The 21,310-nt window shown below is 33.3% G+C and overlaps 4 protein-coding genes across 8 annotated transcripts; 1 reads left to right on the top strand and 3 right to left on the bottom strand.

Annotated features, from left to right (window-relative positions):
- On the bottom strand, positions 1–2,187 carry LOC140863192 (uncharacterized). The gene is made up of 3 exons (XM_073266437.1): positions 1,334–2,187; positions 447–818; positions 1–293 (listed from the first exon to the last, which is right to left on the bottom strand). Exons 1-3 carry the CDS (start codon positions 2,094–2,096, stop codon positions 40–42), a joined length of 1,389 nt encoding a protein of 462 aa, XP_073122538.1. The 5' UTR covers positions 2,097–2,187; the 3' UTR covers positions 1–39.
- A 2,078-nt stretch (positions 2,188–4,265) lies between these two features.
- On the bottom strand, positions 4,266–12,176 carry LOC140863191 (synaptonemal complex protein 1-like). 5 transcript variants are annotated; one of them, XM_073266432.1, is made up of 20 exons: positions 12,030–12,176; positions 11,633–11,832; positions 11,505–11,554; positions 10,842–11,049; positions 10,635–10,760; positions 10,386–10,484; positions 8,946–9,622; positions 8,594–8,842; positions 8,384–8,512; positions 8,221–8,289; positions 8,027–8,137; positions 7,309–7,416; positions 7,132–7,242; positions 6,974–7,060; positions 6,341–6,406; positions 6,155–6,262; positions 5,919–6,005; positions 5,763–5,825; positions 5,280–5,383; positions 4,266–4,940 (listed from the first exon to the last, which is right to left on the bottom strand). In XM_073266432.1, exons 2-19 carry the CDS (start codon positions 11,784–11,786, stop codon positions 5,282–5,284), a joined length of 2,604 nt encoding a protein of 867 aa, XP_073122533.1. In that variant the 5' UTR covers positions 11,787–11,832; positions 12,030–12,176; the 3' UTR covers positions 4,266–4,940; positions 5,280–5,281. The 5 variants fall into 5 exon arrangements, with proteins under 5 accessions (XP_073122533.1, XP_073122534.1, XP_073122535.1 ...); XM_073266433.1 differs by having other exon boundaries at positions 11,633–11,839; positions 12,030–12,172; XM_073266434.1 differs by having other exon boundaries at positions 11,633–11,806; positions 12,030–12,172.
- A 1,787-nt stretch (positions 12,177–13,963) lies between these two features.
- Positions 13,964–15,523, bottom strand: LOC140866631 (multifunctional methyltransferase subunit TRM112 homolog A). The gene is made up of 2 exons (XM_073271660.1): positions 15,365–15,523; positions 13,964–14,593 (listed from the first exon to the last, which is right to left on the bottom strand). Exon 2 carries the CDS (start codon positions 14,530–14,532, stop codon positions 14,164–14,166), a length of 369 nt encoding a protein of 122 aa, XP_073127761.1. The 5' UTR covers positions 14,533–14,593; positions 15,365–15,523; the 3' UTR covers positions 13,964–14,163.
- An 806-nt stretch (positions 15,524–16,329) lies between these two features.
- Positions 16,330–18,536, top strand: LOC140866454 (ubiquitin-related modifier 1 homolog 1). Its single transcript, XM_073271445.1, has 4 exons — positions 16,330–16,428; positions 17,508–17,583; positions 17,689–17,774; positions 18,247–18,536. Exons 1-4 carry the CDS (start codon positions 16,406–16,408, stop codon positions 18,362–18,364), a joined length of 303 nt encoding a protein of 100 aa, XP_073127546.1. The 5' UTR covers positions 16,330–16,405; the 3' UTR covers positions 18,365–18,536.
- The last annotated feature ends 2,774 nt before the right edge of the window (positions 18,537–21,310 follow it).

The raw sequence follows: 21,310 nt of genomic DNA, 5'->3' as shown, positions 1-21,310 counted from the left end.
TGCAATCAAAATATTGCAAAGAACCACCGAAATTTCACATTAGAAACCCCCGTAGATCACAACAAAACAAGGCAATATAGCCCTGGGATTGAAAACATGCAACTCATCCAAACTCGAATAGACTCCGCCGTCCCCGGCCACCGAGTCGTACTCGTCGACGCTCCCGGCCAACTCGGCCTTCCTCTTCACCCGCCCCGCTATCACCCGACACACGAGCATTGCTCGCTTCCCTCTATCGACCAACATATCCGCACTGTCGTGTGCCTTACCACTGGTAGCTGTTGTTAATATACCTATACCGAACAAATTATGAAATAAATCAAGTGATGAATATATAATAATATATCATGCCACATACAACCACCAAAATCATTATAAGTTATACATGATCTACATGAAAACAGTATGAATATTTGGTGATACTATATTAATCTATCTATATATACCTTTTGTACTAGAAACGCCGGCGGTCGCGACTTTGAAGCCGTTTCGGATGATGCTGCACACGCTGCAGGTGGGGATGGAGTTGCATAAGTTGGAGGAGCCATTTAGGCCAAGTGAGCACATTAGAGTGGTGCAATGGAACCGAAGAAGCTCGTTGCCGTCGGCGAGGCAGCGCGGGTGTTTCTTGGACAACCTAGTGGCTTTGGTCTTGATGGTGTCCCTGTAATCCTCAAATTTGGATATGGTTCTAGTTGTGTTTTGGACTTTCAGTATGCGGTCTATTTTGCACACCGGGGCCTCTTTCTTGAGCCAGCTTGATTGGAATATTATCTCCACTATGTTCTTGCTTGTGTCGTCCGGACCCAATTCACATACTGTTGAATGAATATTGATCACATATATGTTATTGTTTTTAGTATGATAATTAACGTTTGATTCATATATCAGTAATTAACTCAATACCTTTACATCTAATTGCGCATTAACATGTATTCTTAAAGTTAAATCATTATGTAGATGATCATGATTTGGGCCATTTGAGATGCAAGACAGGCATTTATTAAATGATAATTTTGGAAATTGATGAACTTCTAGGCATTGGGGTACTCACTTCCAAAAAATTCAAGCAAAAAGTTTGACTAAATAAAAAATAAAATAATGTAACAAACATTTGCTTAATTAATTATATATCCATAGCGATGATCTAGCTAGGATTTGACTAAGCTCTAGTGTTTCAAAAAATAATAAATAATTTTTTTTTACTAAAGCAAATCAAGTTTTCAGTGTTCTTGATGAGATTTTACACAATTTTTTTCAATAATTTGAAATACTTTCATTTGGAGTAATTAAATGATTAATTAAGGGAGGTGAAAGAAAATAGATGATATACCAGCATGCCTGACAGACTGATGAAGCTCCAAATTCTCAGGTTTGACGAAAATTTCAGCGCATTCAGGGCATGAAAATATAGTAGCTCTCAAAGAAGGATCCCTAGTCATTCCAAGAACAGGATCCACAACCATTCTACACTCATAGCATCCAGATAATCTCCTGAAACCCATGTTTCTCAAGGAACCAGGAATGGAGTAATTAGGAGAAGCCGCAGTACGAACATGAGCTGTGAGTGAAGAAGAAGCTGAAGAAGAAGTGGAAGCAGAATTGATCGAACCGTACAAAGAACCAGTACTGATTTTCATGGATCTGTTCGAAGAAAATATTACAGAGTCGTTCTCAGTACAGAATGAAGCCATTGACAGAGCAGTCCTCTTCTTCTGCTCCTCTGAGTTCTCAGGCCTTTGCGTCACTTTGGTGTTGCTGCAGAGTGAACCGGAGCATCTCGTTTTCTTGTGAGTTTCTTCGAGGGTTCTCTCTTTCTTCGCCTGCTTTGGTAATGGTATGGGATTTTGCTTGCTTCCAATCACTCTCTCTTGATCTCCATGGGTGGCATGTTTGAGCTTCTTCTGGTTTGTTTGTTGCTGTTGTTGTTGTGCTTGAAGGTACTTGCAGGTGAAGAGGCTCCTCACAGCTGCCCAGGAATGTGGTTTCCGATCTTGATCATGATCATGGTGTTTGATCTGAGAATGGCGGCGGTGGTGTTTGTTTGGCTGTATCTCTTTGGGTTTATTTCTGGGATTTCTTCTTTTAGCCGCCATTAGAGAGAGAGAGAGAGAGAGAGGTTGAAGATAAACTGGTGTAGTATTTTCCTCTTTTGTGTATATAGGAAGCAGATAAATTAATATTGGCAGTGAAGAAAGTGAGACAAAGATGGACTTTTACAGAGAGAGGATAATGGCCATGAGAATGAGACATATATATGACTAGCATCGAGGACACGTAATGGAAAAACATAAATTAAATGTATTATATTGTAACGTGTGATCATCGTATAATAAATATAATAGTAAGTAAACTAAAAAATGCATGAACCAGTTATTTTTAATATTGATGTAAATTATCAACTGTAATATGAAAAAAAGTAGTTTTATGTAAGAGAGTATTACGTTGTTGTTGTTGTTATGCTAATGTAAGTGTGTAGTTTTAATGTTAGTGTTTTTTTTCTATGTTTTAAGTTTGAATTTTTTAATTATTATTTTTTATTATTAACCATACCAAGAAACCATGATATGGTCTTCTTTCATAGTTAACTAGCTACTTATTGCATGTAAATAATTTATTTTTATAATAAAATTATATTTCAATTAAAATTTTAATTAAAACGATTGTATTATATATTAAATAAAAAATTGAGATTAAAGAAAATAAATAGTTAAATTTAAAAAAATAAATCATAATGGTGAAAAAAAATTGAAATAGTAGAGGGAACAGTTTTTTTTTTAATTGTTAATTTATTGGCTCATATAAAGAGACCATAAGGTCTTCTTACTTAATATATAGGTATAGATAACTAGCCGCAGCGCACACGCATTGTGTGTGTAACGTTATATATAAATTTATTTTTTTCAATTATTTGATTTTAATATATAAATTTTTTTCAATTTGATAATTTTGTGGGATTTTTTTTTAAAAAAAAGATAATTAAAATGAACATATCAAAAGACCACTAAAGTGCTCTTGCTTTATATATAGTATAGATATAGATATAAAGCTACATTGTACTGATAAACAATATGTATATCAATGTTAAACAAAAAACGTACGGATCAAAAATTGAAAACGAATCATATGATATAATTTTTTTAATGAAACAGATGATATAATTATATTAAAATTTAAGAAATCACAACTGTTTGAAATTATTTTCTTATTAGAAAAGTTTTATGAAAATAAATACTTAATAATTAACATGTCCAAATAAAAGTATTTTTAAGAATACTTAATTACATAGTCACATACACATTCACAATCATCCTAGAAAATATAATACTTGTATAAAAATAAAGTGTGCATTGTTAATAATAAACTTAAAAAAAATTTAATTGAAGCATGTTAGAATCCAATTATTAGCGTTTTTTAGGAAGAAAATAGCTTTTGCCAAAACTGTTTTTAGGATGAAAATTTAATGAAATACGGTTTTTTAGATTTAAAACAAATATATCAAATAGTTATTTGATTATGAATTTTTTTTAAAAAAAAATACTTACGTTATTTGTTGTAAATATGTTTATCGTATATTGGCATAATTTCCATTATGTATTTTATATTCTAACGGGGGGACAAGATAATAACGTCGATAGAAAAGGGTGGGATCGTCATATTTATTATTATTTTTAAGGCAAGAACTTGTAATTTATTTATTATTATTAGTATAGGCAATTAATGCATACAAAAACTCCTCCAAAGAGAAACAAGGAAGGATGGAGAAGGGAGACATCATTTACTCACTGACAATCCACGTGTAATTTATTAAATACTCTATATATATAATGGTGCAAAAGGATTCTGATCTTTAATATGTAGTCCTAAAATAAATATTAGCTTCAAGGCCAAAAGCAAAATTATTAAATAATGAACCCATTAATTGCAGTGTTTTCAATGTTTAAGATAGGACATCCGGATAATTAGGAAATGCTACCCGTAATTTCTAGTACTAATTTAGATTCATGTATTTCCCCCATGCTCCCGGTAGATACAAATTTCATCATCTTTGTAATAATAATAAAAATAAATTAATTAAAACAGCAAACAATTGATTAAAAAATAAAAAAAGAAAGACAGCAAGAAGGAAACTTGCATGGTTTTGCTCAAAAGTAATTTAGTGGGCACGCAGATTATGGTACATAGAAATAAGAGCATTGGTAAGAACAAGGATAACAGTAATTACATCATAATGCTGCATCAAGCAGCTGGTTTGATTCCATTTGCCTCAAAATCATATCAGACACATGATGGGTCATAAAGTTTGGTACTTTCATTAACTTGAAAATTCTTATTCATTCCACTCAATTTCTAACAAATTTCTTTTAGTACCATTTGTTCAATCCTAAGTCGGAACTTTGACAATTAAAATTTCATATTTTTGGGAAAATGTCGAATCACGACATGCAGCCGTTGCAAGAAGACCTGTATTAGAACCACCATAATAAATTATGACCATATGAGAGCCTTCATCCTAAAAAGTCCAAGACCTGGGGTGTGTCATGTGTGTGTGTGTTTCCCCAGTCGGCAGCAAAGGTCATCAAAGAAACACACACACACACACACACACTGTTTCAGTTCCATTAAATCTTTTCCATAAAATGAGAACATATGTATCGGTATAATGTGTATACCATATAAAAGTGTGTCATGGATATGATTCCAAGAGACAAAAATCAGAATTCGAATGGAGTTCCAAACCTATCAGAGTCTTCACATTGCAACACAACTGCGGGTGCTTTAGCAAAACACATATTCAAGCGTTCATGCCAATTCAAGAAGCATGTTATAAAGCGAACCTTTCTTTCCACTAGCTAGAAGTAAAGCGCTGAATGCAAATATATTTTCCACAGCTGAAATTCATTCTCCTGATAGTTTTGCAGCAGAAATGGTTTGGAAGCCTACAATGAAAGCAGAAAGTATTAAAGAATTCAACTTGCTATATTTGTAGCTAATTTGGCTTTTCCCAAGACTTGTTTATGATAGAAATGAGTAAAGTTAGGCCAAACTCAGGCACCTAAGATGAGATTAAGGCTTGCTTATCTATTGAGGGGTAACAATCGTATGCTATTGGTCGGTATGAATTTTAAGCATTGACTAAAAATGAAGAAAATATACATAGTAGTAACACACAAGCAGAATATTTTAACATCAGATTGACACTATTGCATTTGTTTAACACGGCTTGAAAGTTCTTTCAGAATTTTTTTAGGAAAAGGGGTACAATGAAATGGGAATACCTCTAATCAAATGCATAGGGATCATCAGCATAAGGATTGAGAGATCCTTCTGAGAACAAATCGCCTAATTTGGAAGGATTTTGATGGCCTCCACCTTTAGTTCCCTGCAATAAATTAATGAATATCAATATGAACTACAGACATCGCAGTTCTTGCCGTTTCTGAATCTGTTACGTGTCTGTTGTGGGAATAATCGGCAGACAGAGCCACTAGTTTACAATCCATTTGACAGGTATATGAAACAAGAGAAATCAGCACATAACTTCTTACCCTGTTTTCTAAAACTACTAGTGTATAATAGATAAACTTGGATCTACTTTAACCAAGCACGGATGAAGTAGTTATTGTCAGATTACTGCTTGCAAGAACTTGGTTAACATACAGAATATTAGTCTGTTGGTCTACTACTTAAACTCAGACAATATGACGGGATCATAAATGGCAGGTGCAATTACCGCAAAGGATTTGTTAGTGCCTACTTACCTTGGTTGCTTGATTAGGAGTCTTAGCTTTTCGCGTATCTCTATTCCCATGCTTTCTTGGGTCCTGAAAGTTAAAGAATGTGAATCAAGAGTTCAATCATAAACTACTAAAACAATAAGAAGAAGCTATAATGATAACTGTTATGTGAATACAAACCCCAAACATCACTGTGCTCTTAGTTTTTCTTCGCTTTGTGATTGTTCTTCCATTTGATGTTTCAATTTCATATTCATGGTGAGTCACCTGCCATTGAAAATATTAATCATTGAAAGACAGGTGATAATAATATCAGGATCAAACGTGTAAGACAAACACTAGAACACACCACAGGAAACACACAGAGGTCTGTATACACGAGAATTCATGCACAACAGCAAGTGAAGTAATCTTACCTTCCTACTATGCTTAGGAAGACTCATTACACTTCCAGGGTTCACCTTTTCCACCCTTTTCAACAAATTTGACACTGGTGTTTGAGCATCTTTCTGGTAGGGGGAATCCTGCAAAAAAACAATTGAAAATTCAGGCCAATCATAATATCAGTTTGTGAATCTTAATAATTTTCTTTCAAGTTTCACCTTTTCATCGCCTTTTGTTTTGTCCAGATCATGCTTAATTCTCTTGCCACTGCCAGGTCTTCTCGTCTTGGTTGACAAAATTTGGATATTTAGCTAAATAACCTCAACTATGAAAAGTTGTGAAGAATAGAAAAGGTGAAGAACTCTGTTCAACTCATACAAACTAATCAATAATATGCTTCCAACTGACAAGATCTGGTACTTTATTTTTTTATGACAATCAAAGTCAAACTATTTATTCCCCGACCAGCTTGTTGATTGAGAAGAAGCTTTGTGCAATAGTAATGCATGGAGATAAAGAAAAATAATAATTGAGTCATGAGCAATATTAGATCAGTTTTCAGAAACCACATGAATGTCTGTCATTATCATGTATGGTGATATCATCAATTCTTGCCACTTGGTAGAGTTCATCAATTGAACTCCTCAGCAAATAAAGATCACATAATTTTTCTCTCTTCAATTGGACAAATGGACCAGGGTATGATACTTGCACCCATGATACATAAAAAGAGGTAAGGTATGGATCATAAATTTAGCATCAATTCACGACGGCAATTATAACACAGATATTTCTTGATTTTCGTCAGTGTGGGGATAAAGGAGGGGAGTATCAAGGTGTTACGGGCAGACCTTTTTAGAGTTCACTTCTTGGTCGTCTTGTGGGTTGTCACCCATTACTTTCCATTGCAGTTGCATTAATGCTCTCTGCCGCTCTTCCTAAGATACAACAACCCATGACCACAATAAGGTAGTGGTAACACAAATATGATGCAATTACATGAGTTTACCTTCGTTTTTAAAATATCCAACTCCTCCTCCAGTCTTCTGCACTCATCTTGGTGCTCACATCTCAAAGCTCGTAGCTGAGCCTCATGCTCAGACCTAAGTGATACTGTTTTCTACAGAAAATAAAATGTATGATCATTTGTTACAATTGTTTCAAATTAAGAGTTACAGTGACAAACCTCTCTGAGCTCAGTTTCAGCTTGAATTTGGGAGCGTCTTAGTTCTTCACCGTGCTTAGATATGAGGGCCATTTCTTTGCTACTGTATTCCTGCTGAATGCGGCCAATCTACATTGACAACACATTAATCTCACCATGTTATCGTTGTTCAGAAATATTTTTCCTAGACTTTCGCAAAAATATAGCCAGCAAAATTATTGAAAAGTTCCCTGGTAATACCCTTATGTTCATTTACATACAATCCACGACCAACAGCACATTCATATTATCCCATAAATTCCCAGATTTCCAAACGAGTCAAATCATATGACCACATATGGCAGCTTATCAGAGGCAACTGCCAACTGGAAAGTTCTCACATCGATTCCCGAGTTATCTTCGGTAGATTAATAGAGAGTATTAACATGGGAGAAATCTTTGTGACCTCTAATAAAAGGACAAAATTCAACCTCACTTGGAATGGGGACAAGAGCAAAAAATTAGGTGAAATTCTCGGTTCTTGTTTGTTATATGCTAAAGAACAATAATAAATTTCACTTGTACAGAGCAAGTGGAATTAGAAGGCAACTCCAATATTCTTCCTATGGCAGTATCACAATTGTTCTTTTATACTCGAATCAAATACAACCAGAAGAGTAAACCTCCATGAAATTAATTTGAACTGTAAAATAAGACGAAAATATTATTAGGTTAAGGTGGCCTCTATACAGCATCATACCAATGCAGCATGTTCTTCTTGAACACGAACTAAGTATTCTTCAGATTCTTTTTTATTTTCCGTCACCTTTTCTTCCAGTTGCTTTTCCACATCCCTGATAGCTTTCTCGGCCTAAAAATTGACACAGGTAATAAAACCTAATCAAATTGAAACAGAAACCGAAAATGAAAAGTGAGTATCAAAAGATTCAAAACCTTCTCTTTTTCATGATTAACACTCTCCTGCTTCTCCACCTCGTACTTCCTCCGTATATCATTAATTGCCTGATCAAACTCCAACCAGTCAATTGTGCACATCACAAAAAGGAAGAGACGTGCTGTTAGGAGCTGCTGTAATGTTGATAGTGAAAGAGAGGACCTGGTCATTTCTCTGAGATATTTCTTTCAAATGCTTTGACAACTCTATTTGTTTACTTTCTAACAACTGTTCGTATTGATTCTTCGCTTCTTCTAGCTTATTTACAGCATCGGTCAGTGATGCCTTGATCTAAAACAGACAGCCAAATCATATCTGACCCATTCAAGAGGCTATACTACAACTTTTAAACTAAAAGACTTGTGGAATAACCTCTTCTTTCTGATCTTCCAACTGTTTTTCTCTTGTCTTGAGTTCCAATATTAGCTGGTCCTTCTCCTCCGATGCAATGTCAAGCTCACCGACTCTTTTTTCAAGTGATTCTAAATTTTCTTTATTTTTCTCAATAACCTTCTTCGAACGATCGATTTCTTCTTGCTTTTCCAGGATATCTGCTTCTAACCCTTTTATAAGATTATTACTATCATTCTCTACCTTGGAAAATTTCAGTGATAAATCTTTCTGCGTGAAACAAGAGAAAACAAATAGGTAACCAAATTAAAAGCTTGAACATCATCACATATCGAGTTGCAAAGGCACATGGTTAATTAAAATTAGCTTTAACCATTTCTTTCTCAGATAATCTTGAGTTTTCTAATGAAATCTTCACAGTGTCCTCTAATTTGGCTATGAAGGCTTGCATTTCAGTCTGCTTAGATAAAAGCATTTCTTCTTCAGATTTCAATTTCCGGATTTTCTCTTCTGCCAACCGGCAATCTTCTGCATGCTGCACCATTGCGATTTCCTGATCTTTCTGAAGCTCAAGGATTTTACCATTCAGTTCCTGATTAACCAATTGTAAAGTATTTTTCTCTGATGTGACGCATATAGACTGGTAGAGGATCTGATCAAACTTTTGTTGAGCACTCTGAGCAGCAAGTTCTTTCTCTTTCTTAGCTAGCTCAAGACACGAATCATATAAAGCATTAAGCTGAATTACTTTCTCGGAAAAGGTTAGACTTTGATTCTCCAATTCTGTAACCTTCTCAACAAGCAAGTTGACAAAATCTTCAAGATTCTTGAGCTCCATGAGTGTCGTTTCTAACCTGTTAGCAAAGTCGTTTTTGCTAGATAATAGACCCATGTTATCTTTCACCAATTTTTCTTGGATGTTCCTCAATTGTAGCAGGTCTTCTTCTTTTACTCTCACATCAATTTGCAACTCTTCCAACTTAGAAGTTAAACTTTTCAAAGCCAACTGATTACAGCCATCAGCTTCTTCCAATTGTTTAATCTTGTTATCTGGTTCAAAACAGAAAATGATGGAACATTATTTGGAGATAAAGTATATTATAGAAGTGTAAATATCAAAATCCTGGGATTGCACCTTAGTTCTCAATTTCACAAGGTAGTGGCACAAGCGAAGGTGTTAAGTGCACGTCAAAAACCGTTGATATCTATTAACCACCAGTTAACTATGTATTTCAGCTGTTTGATTTATCTTCAAGTAAAATGGGAAAAAAATAAAACGATACAATCTGTATGTTCTTCAGATCTGAATGTATCCATCCAACTCCTAGCATTATAACTAAATGCAAATTGAGGTGGGTAAAAGTATCACATCATGCAAACAAAACTCAGGGTGCAAATTATTTGGTTCCTTTTCAATCAGCATAAATTGATATCTTGAGAGTTATTTAACTCCACTTATCTAACCAGTCCTAAAACTGAATGAGATTACAACTACCGGAAAATAGACTGATGAGTATCGTCCTAATAATGATAACTGTATTCATGTTTTTTGGACCAAGTAACTGTAGTAATTTTCAATGGCTTAAGGGGTGTGAATGAATTTGTGGAGTTATATTACAATACCGAATTAGTAGACTAATGGTGATAACAGCACACTTGATGGATAAAAGGTAAACAAATATTTTTGGATGTTCGTAGAATCATCAATATTTCGTTCATTAAACATCTTAGAGTCGGGCTAATAAATATGCAGTGCCCCAGAAGCTTAAGTTGTGAATTAATTTAATTATTCAAATTTTACAATCAGCATTACCTTTCTCCTCAAGCTGGACGGTTGTTTTATTCTTGTCATCCAGGAAAGATTTCTCCATTTGTTCCTTAGCAAGATCAAGTTGCATAAGTTCTTCCCCCCCTAGATTTATCGTAAAATCGCATGTGATTGTCATAAAAGTACCACAAAAAGAAAACACAAAGAATCAAGTCCAATAACTTGATATCACTTCTACGACGATACATTCAATAAATAAATCTGGCTGATGAACCACTGGAGTTAGTCACTCACGAATTTTGACCATTTCTTCCGAAGAGTCCAACCTCGAGGACATAGACATCATCTGTTCATGTAATTTATCAAGGGCAACTGATGTTTCAGACAGTTTATCTTCAAAATATGCCTTATCTTTCTCAGCTGCAAGAGTATTATAGATTCAATGCAACAGAATATATGTCAAACTGAAATGAGCAATCCCCTGCTGTACAGCACACATACCATCCTGAACCTGAATAGTTAATTGCTGCAAAGTTTCATCGAGTTGATCGCACAACGTCTTCGTCAAATAGAACTTAGAGTCAAGACCTTTCCAAAGCTTCTCATCTTCTTTCTGCTTCACTTTTAGCTTTGCATTTTCATTGAGTGCAGTTTGCAATTTCTCTTCCAGTATTTGAATTTGCTCCATCAGTTTCTTGAGCTTAGAATTCTGCATGTCATCAAAGGTCACAACACAGTTTAGTCGAAAACACAAAAATATGCCTTGACCTGACTGCAGTTTCGGGTTTTGCATCTAAAAAATAAATGGAAAACTATGATAGATGTCCCTGCTTATGAACAAATTTAGATCTACAGGTAGTTAGCCTCTTTCACAAAAAGCTTAGGTTTATGCAAGGGAAACCAAAAATAGTTTTATGATTCAACATTTGTACGCCTGTTAATATAAGCATAATGGAAGCATATCCACAACACATATTTACTTGCTTTCAGTCGAATAAACCAGAGTCTCAAACAGCTATACAATCTTGAGGACGAAATTAACATGCAAACTGCAATAAGCATATGCACAGCTGGCATATAGACATGTTCTTCTGCTCGTCAAAAACTTTATAACATGTAGAAAATTATGCGTAAAGAATGCGAGAGTTATATTTAGTCTCTTACTGCAAGTTCGAGGTCATTTTTCGCGGAAGCTTGTTCTTTGACCAATTTTTCTACACAAAAGAAAAATCAATGTGACTAGTCAGATACGCACAAGTGCTTTGGCAAAACATAACTCAAAAACGTACAACCTGCAGTACTCTTCAGATTCGAGAAGCTTCCAGAGGAAACCGAGTCGAAGGAGATCGGAAGTGTCTTCGCTTTCGCAGCTCCAGACTTAGAACCTGGCTGATACTTCAACTGTTCGAGGCTTTTCAAGCATGACAGTCCTAAAATCCGACTCATTCTGTAAATCGCGATGAAATCTGCAATCGAATCCCTAGATTTCAACCTGAAAACTAGCGATTTCAAATTTTTTTATCGGAGCTTCAATTTATCGAGACAAGCGAAATGCACTTCATTATTTTAATCGAGAACCTCCGGATTGAAGTTTGTGAAAATTATAACCGGTTAAATGCGAAGAAATTGGTTGATCATCTCTCCAGAAATCAGAATTTTTTGAATGAGCAGAAAACTGAAAATAAAAACCTGCATTAATCAAAATTTCTCCTGTAGAGCGCTGTCGATGTGGGTTGTCAGAAGCGAGGATCAGTAGTTACGGTGACCGCCAAATGATGGCTATTTATAGATTTGGGTCGGTGCATTGGTTCCTGGAGGCAATTATACCCTGCGGGAATGTACAGGGAATGTGGAAGACTTTCAAAGAAATTGGACCTAGACGTCACCTAGTACATTATTTGCTCTGCCTCTGAACCAAATTTCTAAATATCAAAAAGGAGTTTTCTTCAAAGCAGAAAATAAAAAATAAAGGAGTCATGAAAACCAATGTTCGACCCTCCAAAAAAAAAACCAATGTTCTAGGGCAGATACGGATCCAAAATTTTTTTCGAGTAAGGGCTGAGAGCCAAAGATAAAAATAAAATAAAATAAAATAATAGTTCATGTGTTTCAATTATATAGATTTGTTTTTTTAAACTCATAAATTAAGAAAAATCATTAAAAAAATTTACACAAAAAAATCGTATTTTATCCCTACTTGATTCATTCAAAAATGGTTACATTTTTTTCAAAATTTATTTAATAGGAGTATATTAGTAAAGGAGTAGAAACAAAATTACTAAATATATTATATAAGTCTATATATTTGAAAAAAATAAAAAAATGTGAATATAATCGAGACACATGCATACAAACTAAAAAATATATCATTTTTAGTACACATAATCGAATTATCATTTAGATATTTATCTCTCATTGAATTACGAAGCCGATTCTTAAATGACAAACGGAGTGATAAACTTTGACTTCTAGATCATTAATTTAATTTTGTGTGCATAATTTTAATTTTAAAATCTAAAAACATATTAGTACCTTATATCAAAACTCAAGCAGAGCATCTGCCCCAACTTGTTCCTTAATAGATCCGCCCATGTTCTAGGGTCGAAAATATACGTAGAAAAGCATTATTTTTCAGTCACATTTTGAACCCAAACTCAAGTTGTTGATAAGAGTACATTAGATCATTATAAACTATTTTAAACGTTCATTTTAATCATTTGAGAGAGGAAAGTAATTTACATCCGATAACCAAAGATTAAACTGGCCTTTTGGGTCTTTGAATGTTGTAATTTTTTTGCTATTCAATAATCTACGCTCTGTTATACATCTGATATGATGTTTTGCTTAATTAAAAAAAAATTAGCATTCTAGTTTCTGAACTTGGAACTTAAACATTTCGTGATTAAATATTTTAACATAATAATTTTATAATAAATCACAAAAAACCTAATTGCCATCAATTTTAGAGTTTTTTTAGAGACAATTTTAGAGTTAAAAGTTGATGATAAGGGGCATGTGTCAAGCACTCAAGCAAACGATACCATACATGGTGATACTGTTTGGTTCGTGTGATAGGATAAATAATATCTAGATAAATAATAAAATGTAATAAAAAAATGATAGTTAATAAAGTAATTGATTTGATTGATAGATTATAGTTGATTTGATTTGATTTTGATTGATTAAATTTTATATAAGAATGATAAATTACTATTTTGTTCTTTTAAAAATAAATAAAATATGAATAATATTATTTATAGGTTAATATAGTAATTTAAATTTAATGATTTGATTGATATAAGATAAATGATTTGATTGAGTAAAATAAATAATTAATATATAGATAAATAATATGATGAGAAAAACGAGTGATTGAATATGATAAGTTATACGCGGACTATTTATACTCGAACCAAACGGTGCCAATATTCCTGGTATTGTTCTCTGGGCAAGATTTAAAGAATGTACAGTATGAAAAATTATATATTATTATTATTGTTATTATTATTAAACATTGGTACTATTATATTTATAATAACTTGTAAGTATATTCAAACCACATCCCAGTCTCGGTGCTGCCCCATGAATCCAAAAAGTTCAAAATAAGAGGGGCAACGCAGGGCGATTTGCAATTTTATAAGTACAAATACACAAGATTTGATCTGAAAAAACACCCCCCAGTGACAAGAAATGAAGCATGTAGCCATAAATACGCAAGAAAGACGAAACAAGAAATTATTTTCCCATCACCAACAACAATAAAATCCTACAAACCATCAACATAGTTCTTGACACGCACAAAGATCCCACATTCAAGAGACTTTCAAACCTCGTCTTCATGGAGTAGCATATTGGGAATCCCCTTACTGACAGGAAACTTGCGACCCGTCTCAGGGCAAATCAATGCACCATCTTCAAGGTGAAGCTCGAGGAGGGCATGATGGAACTTTTGAAGGAACTCATCAGATTCAAGCATGGAGGATTCAACATTGTCCGGTAGCTCAAAGTAACCCATGGCTTTCGAGGCCTCCACCAGAGCATTCCATTCAACCTTGGCAAACATGTTCTTTAAGAAGTCGGCATTGAAATCCACAGTCTTTTCTACTACTCTCACTACTTCGATCCGTAGTGGGAAGCCATTAGTCACACCTTTGATATTCGACGATAGCATATTATGAGTTAAAAGCCTCATGATTTGATTTCCTGCTACTTCCAAAATTCAGCCACGCAGGTAAATATTGCAATGGAAAATTCTGTGAAAAAAGAAATCACCAAGCAACATTAACGACCGGAATAACTTGCCAACTTGGTACAAATTTTCCTCTATACTAACTCAATTAAAACAAGACATCATAAAGATCTTATTGTACAAGTTAATAAGGCGAGCACTCGAGTTTGATGCGGCTCAGCTCTCCCCTGAAGGCTGAAGCAAATGCCTTCAAGAGGGAATCCCCAACTTAGGTTCATTTAAAGGCCTTTTAAAAACACCTTTTAAATGTAAGAATGATAAATGTAATGTGAAACTAAAAGATGACAATCATTCATTCTGCCCGATGACAACCGAACATCTGTTCTATTGTTGTTCAAAAGTTCCTAAAATACATATCTAATTGATATCACGAAATATCATAAGATAATTAAGTTCTACTTATTCCTTGGGTCTGCTACTTTACATTTGTTAGCTTTGAGATTTTAAAAAAGGATTGGCATCGCTTAAAAACATAACGTTGGGCCTAATACCTCTACTAATACACGCTTCTTCTTCTGCATACACACACCACACGCAGCTCTGTATCGTCGAAAAAATTAGGGATTTAGTGTAAGGTAGTGTTTGCAACCTTAAAATGATTATGGAGATTCTCTTCCCAACCACTAAAAATAAGTAATTATGAAGATTCTCTTCACAAATTCACTTATTTTTAGAGCTGCAAAAACTACCTATAGGTCTTTCCTTTCCGATTACAGCTAAAAAAAAAAGGGTCGTTCCACCATTACGGCCGTTATTTATGGACAGATAAACTAACCTTAGTTTGTGGTAATATGAAAAAAGCTGAACGGAGATGTAGGGCGGTGGTCGGCGGACCGGCGGGTGGAGTTCTCTTCTCCTCCTCGTTTTCTTAATTCGCTTGATCGGCGCAGAGCTTCGGTTCCGAGGGTTTAATTTGTGGGCCAGGAATAATTGGATTTGGAAAAGGTTGATCTGATCGGAATTATGGATCTTTCTTGTAAAGCCCAAGACCAAAGCTCTGGGCCGATCTGTACCATAGAAATCGGAAACCATATTAACGCGACTTAAAAATCGCACTTTACCTTTAGCAGTTTTGTTGAAGTGAGAGGAAGTCCAGTGACTAACTAGGGTGGGCAATGAGTCGGGTTTAAATCTGGTTTCGCATCGAATTTGGCCCAACGGAACGGGTTTAGATCCGGCCAACGGGTCCATGTGTGGGTTCGGGCGGATCTCGGGTTTGGCCGGACCCGCCCGCCAAAATATATATTAATATATAAATATAAAATATATATGTATATATATATTAATAATATATAATTATATTTTTATATTAAATAATCAATATTTTATTCATAATTTGAGTTTATAATATTTTTAAGTTGAAATAATTTTAATATATCATGATATTTTTAATATAAAAATATATTATTATAAAAAAAATTTAGTTTTTAATTATTAATTAAATAAAAAATAATATATTTTAACTTGTGAAAATATTTTTTGTCCTAAATATTGTTAATATAAATTTGAAAAATAAATTTAATGATTTTTTTTAACTTATTTAAATTTTTTATTTAATGAAATTTAAATTATCTAAAATTTGGCGGGTTCAATAAACCCGTTGAACCCATCGGGTTCACAAGACAGGTCCAAGAGAAGGCGGGGTGGGTTTCGCGTTTGCCCAAACCCGCCCGAAGCCCGACCCACTGTAATAAACGCCCAAACCCGTCCCCAAGCCCGACCCACTGTAATTCCTAAGAGACTCTAGTCGCTTTTTCAGAAGTCGAAACCCTCGACTGGGATTACTGCAAGTCAAGTTCCCGGGGTTTCCTAAGCTATGCAGCTCACGCTCGAATTCGGGTAATTTTCTCTTCTTCTTCTTCTTCTTCTTCTTTTTTTAATTTCTTCTTTCAAAAAAAATCTATTTCTATGAATTCCTTTTTTCATGTTGTTGTATCATGTCAAGTTACTGGAAAATTAAGTGAGAATTGCGAATCTAGTTGCAGAAATTTGCAAGCGCGTGTATTTTAATAGCAGTGCACGGATTTGGTTCCTTTCATAGTCGCTTTTGATCTAGCATATGTCCTTTTGACTGGTGTTTTACTCAAGCTTAACCATTTTGTTCTAAAAATGGGATTTTGATAGCAAACCATGATTTGAGGTGCTGCATAAGAATTGGATCCTTATCGTTTTGAGCACAAAAGAGGGTGCTATAAACGGGAGTATTTTAATCTGGTAGTTCGTGTTACCTGTTCATTAATTATATCCTTATTTTAAGTTTGTTTCCCTCTTGCGACCCTTGGGGCATTCTTGATAAGGGAAGTTGGAAACTTGGAACATATAGATATACGTCTGGGAATGTCCTAAAGCACACTTTTTTCTATGTATGTCTGTTCATAGAAATTTTGTTAACCACACCATTGTTCCTTAATTTATGGTAATGCTCTTAGCTCTATATGACCACATGATTGCACCAATCACTTCGTATCTTTATTAGAAGTTATTGCGTAATTTATCTGATCCAGCTTCCTAATACATAAACGATCAAAAGAGCAGCTTCATCTTGGTCTTAAATGGAAAAATAGATGGTTCCATGGTTTTGAGTTTCTGTATACAGCTGTCAGCTATATACATGCAGTTGCAGGCCCTTAGTATATGAGTACCTTTTGGTTATTGTCAGAATTTGGTCATGGCATTGTGGCAAAAGCATGTATTATCCGATGCTATTGAGCAGCTTGAAGACTTGTGAAGTTCGGCTAACTATTCTTTTTCACTTCAAAACTATTCAGCTTATAATGATTCACTCTATATGAAATATATAATGGGCTTGTTCGTTAGGCTGCTTGTCAGTGTTTATAAACTTTATACCCTGTTGCAGTAGTTTTCTCTTGCTTTTCCTTGTTTGCTTCAATTTTGAAGTCCATGGTTCTGAAAAACAGTGGTGGCCTGGAACTTCTATGCAATTCTGTGAAGATCCATGAAGTAAATGTCGACCTACAGGCTGAAGAAAAGCAGGTGAATCTCTTCTGAATTACAGTTATTTTTTCTCACAGTAATCTATAAATTTTTCTTTTGCTTATTTACTGTATGAAGTTATGGTATGTTGTGTTTCATTTTCAGCAATTAACTATGAAACACTTGCTCTCTTGGGTCCGCACCAATTTGATCAAGGAAAGGCCCGAAATGTTTATGAAAGGGGATACAGTGTAAGTGACTCATTCATTATAACCACGTTTACACGTTTCCTTGATGATTAATTTTCAAGAAAGGTTTGGTTAGAAATTAATTTTTTCCAAAAGTTGGAGCTTATTTATGTGGGCCAACAACAATTTTATGTTTTAACACGCCCATCACTTGTGAGTTAGGGATGTAGGAAATATGTCAACAATTAATATGTAGGTGCTGCGTATATAGGTATTGCAGTAGAGGCTCAGATATAACTATTCGAGAGCAACTTTTGTCAAATTAAGATCTCAAACTTTTGACCTTTTGGTCCAATCCGTGTAAGAAATTACTTTTTCTCAAAAGTTTGAGTTCATGGGGGTGGGTCGAGAATAATTTTATGTTGTTCTTTTAACATTTTCATCCAAAGAAAAAAAAGATGATCATTGTAAGTTGTAACCTTATCCTGGAATGGAATGACTTTAAGCATAACGATTACATCTGGTGCACATGCAGAAGACCTGGAGTTTTGGTCCTCGTGAATGACTGTGATTGGGAACTCAGCGGGCAGCTTGACACGACGCTAGAGGAGAAGGACGTCGTCGTTTTCATCTCAACATTGCACGGAGGATAATTTTATATGTGCAACTAAAAGTATAGTGATTTATTACAGGAGAGCCGATGCTTCATTAGGGATTGTCTCATCACTGATCTTCACTATTGACTTTTGGCACAAGCACTGATGTATATGGTGTATCCTACATTAATATTTTCCCACCAAATGTATTAGTTTGATGTTAATTTTTTGTCTTCTTTGCTTTAGTTCTACAGTAATCGACCTTGCTAATATAATAATAGCAGTAAAAATAGTTTTAATGTTCTTTTATTTAGCTCTTGAAGAAATGGTTTTTGAGCATTTCTTTAGAGGAGTTTCTGCCCCCAAATAATAGGATTTTTTTAAAATTCAAAATATAAAGAAAGTGCTTTGAAATAAGGACTCATGGTGAAACTCATTCAGTGTTCAGAATTCTCAGATGAACAATGGTTATGAATCAAAGTGGCGAGGCGATTTTAAGGATATATAAAATATAATATTTTTCATATATTAGGTCGGTGGTGTCATTTAACTTTTTTAAATTCAAAACCTGTATTTTCAAATCCAAGTCAGTCGTGTAATCAAGATATTTACTCAGCGCAAATCGAAACATGAGCAAAAACGAAAGGGGACAAGATTAGCATAGAAGTTGAAATGACAATGTAATACATCCAAAAGGGCCACCAATATATTACATTAGGACGAGTTCAACCAAACACGAGACAAGTTACTATGTGTGTAGAGTCCAGATCCCAAACGTTTTTTGTTCCAATGAAATATAATTAAGTTGATATTTCTTGTGATGTCCCTCCAACGACCACCCCTATCGCCTGAGCTCACATGCATGGTGGGTCATTTTTTATTTTTCATCAATTACTGCATTTATTTTACCATTCACATTAACCGTGACTTCGTGTGTTCCATGAATAATAAGTCATGATATATCAAAATATGTGAAAAACATAATTAATTTTACAGATCAATTATTATTTTTTATTTTAAATAAATATATATGCACACACATTCGTTCAGAGAGTGATCAGTGATGGGTAGTTGGAAATATATAATTAATTACTACTCGTGGCTTGCGTTGCAGTCATTAAAAATGCTGGCCCGATTAATAAATCGGAAGGGGTCATTTACAATTAATGAAATGTAAGGGGGGAATTTAATATTATTAATTTCTATTTATTATCCACCACCAGTATATCCGCCAGAAAAATAGACAACTCTATACAAGACTGATGGTTCATGTCTGGAATTGGGTCACAATAATAATACTCGTTCAATTTATTTATACATATATATAATTTAAATTTAAATTAAAACCTCAAAATATATATAATAAATTTTCTAAGAGGAAAAATGAGACAAACGTTTGAGTACATGTACACAAGATTATTACATCATATAATTGAATTGTAACGTATCTTCTCCCAGAATCAAAATAATGACGACGATTATTTTAATAAAATGAAAATGCAATGTGTTGTTTTGTATGTATGTAAGATAAAAACATTGTGGTACAAGAAAAATAAAGTGATTATAAAATGTTAGATATAATAGTTTGATTATCATTTCGTAACTATAAAATAATCAAGAAGAAGACATTTGATCAACTACTATGATTTGCTAACTAGCCGACATTTTAATAAAACGTTCAAAATCGCATTCACAAAGTCTGATACGAAAACAAAAATTGATACCACAACAAATTGAACTCAAATTTCTGTAAATTAATATCATGTTATTATTCGTCACAAAAAAAGTTATCGACAAAATACGAGTTATTTGCACCAAACACCCCTGTGAAATATTGAAAATACACACTTCTTTCTTGTAAAATTTTAATAGGCATCTTCAACCCTAACCTTTTAAAAAATTAGCACACTCGCCACATCATATGAGTAATTGTTCCGCACGCTCCCCTCATGCTACTGGACAAATATTTTGATTTTTTTTTTGCACCAAATCCTGTGAAATATTTAAAATATATTTTTGACCCCTATGAAAATAATTTTTAAATCTATTCAACTCATAATACACAATCTTTAATAAAATCCAATTATAAATATTTAGCAAACATTTTTTGTTTTATTAATTTTTATTTTTTATTTTAAATGTATTATCATTAATTAATTATTTTCTAAAAAATATTATTACTTTATAATGTTATCATTATTTTATTAAACTCAATTCGTATTTCCAACTTTTTCATTAAACATGCATTTATAAACAAGTGTTTAAATAATTTCAAGTACCAAAATATTGAACTAAACCGATAAGTTCAAACATATTGCCTGTTAATTTAGGACTATATATTATTGAACCAAAATTAAAATTTTTCGAGAATATGCATTGCACAATTTGTAATAATAAAAAAAAAAATAACATGCTTATATAATTCTAATTTGAAAAAGTAACATTCATGAACTTATCATTTGGTTCAATATTTTGGTATTTTTAGATATTTAAATCATAATTATGAATCATGTTTAATGGAGAAGTTGAAAACACGAAGTGATTTAATAAAAATAACGATAAGGAGATAAATTAATAATTTTTTAAAAAAATAAATCAATAAAAAATTATAAATTTAAAATAAAAATAAATAAAATAAAAAATGTTTGAAAAATATTTTATAATTAGATCTTAATAAATATTGTGTATTATTATTTAATGCAAATTCTGCAATGCATTTTAAAAAATTTAGATTTTGGTTAAAAAATCTATAATCCTAAATTGAAAAGTAATATGCATGAAATTATCATTTTGATTTAATATTTTGGTACTTTTTAAATCGCTCAAAAAAATAATATTTTTTGAAAAATAATTATATAATCATAATAAATTAAAAATTAAAAATAATATTAATAAACGAAAAGTGTTTGTTAAATATTTTATAATTAGATTTTAATAAAAATTGTGTATTATGGATTGAATAGATTTAAAAATTATTTTCACGGGGGTCAAATATGCATTTTT

This window comes from Henckelia pumila, chromosome 4 (genome assembly GCF_033568475.1).
Source record: "Henckelia pumila isolate YLH828 chromosome 4, ASM3356847v2, whole genome shotgun sequence".
NCBI lineage: Eukaryota > Viridiplantae > Streptophyta > Magnoliopsida > Lamiales > Gesneriaceae > Henckelia > Henckelia pumila.
The sequence above is the reverse complement of the archived record's forward strand: the minus strand, read 5'-3'. Positions and strand labels throughout refer to the sequence as shown.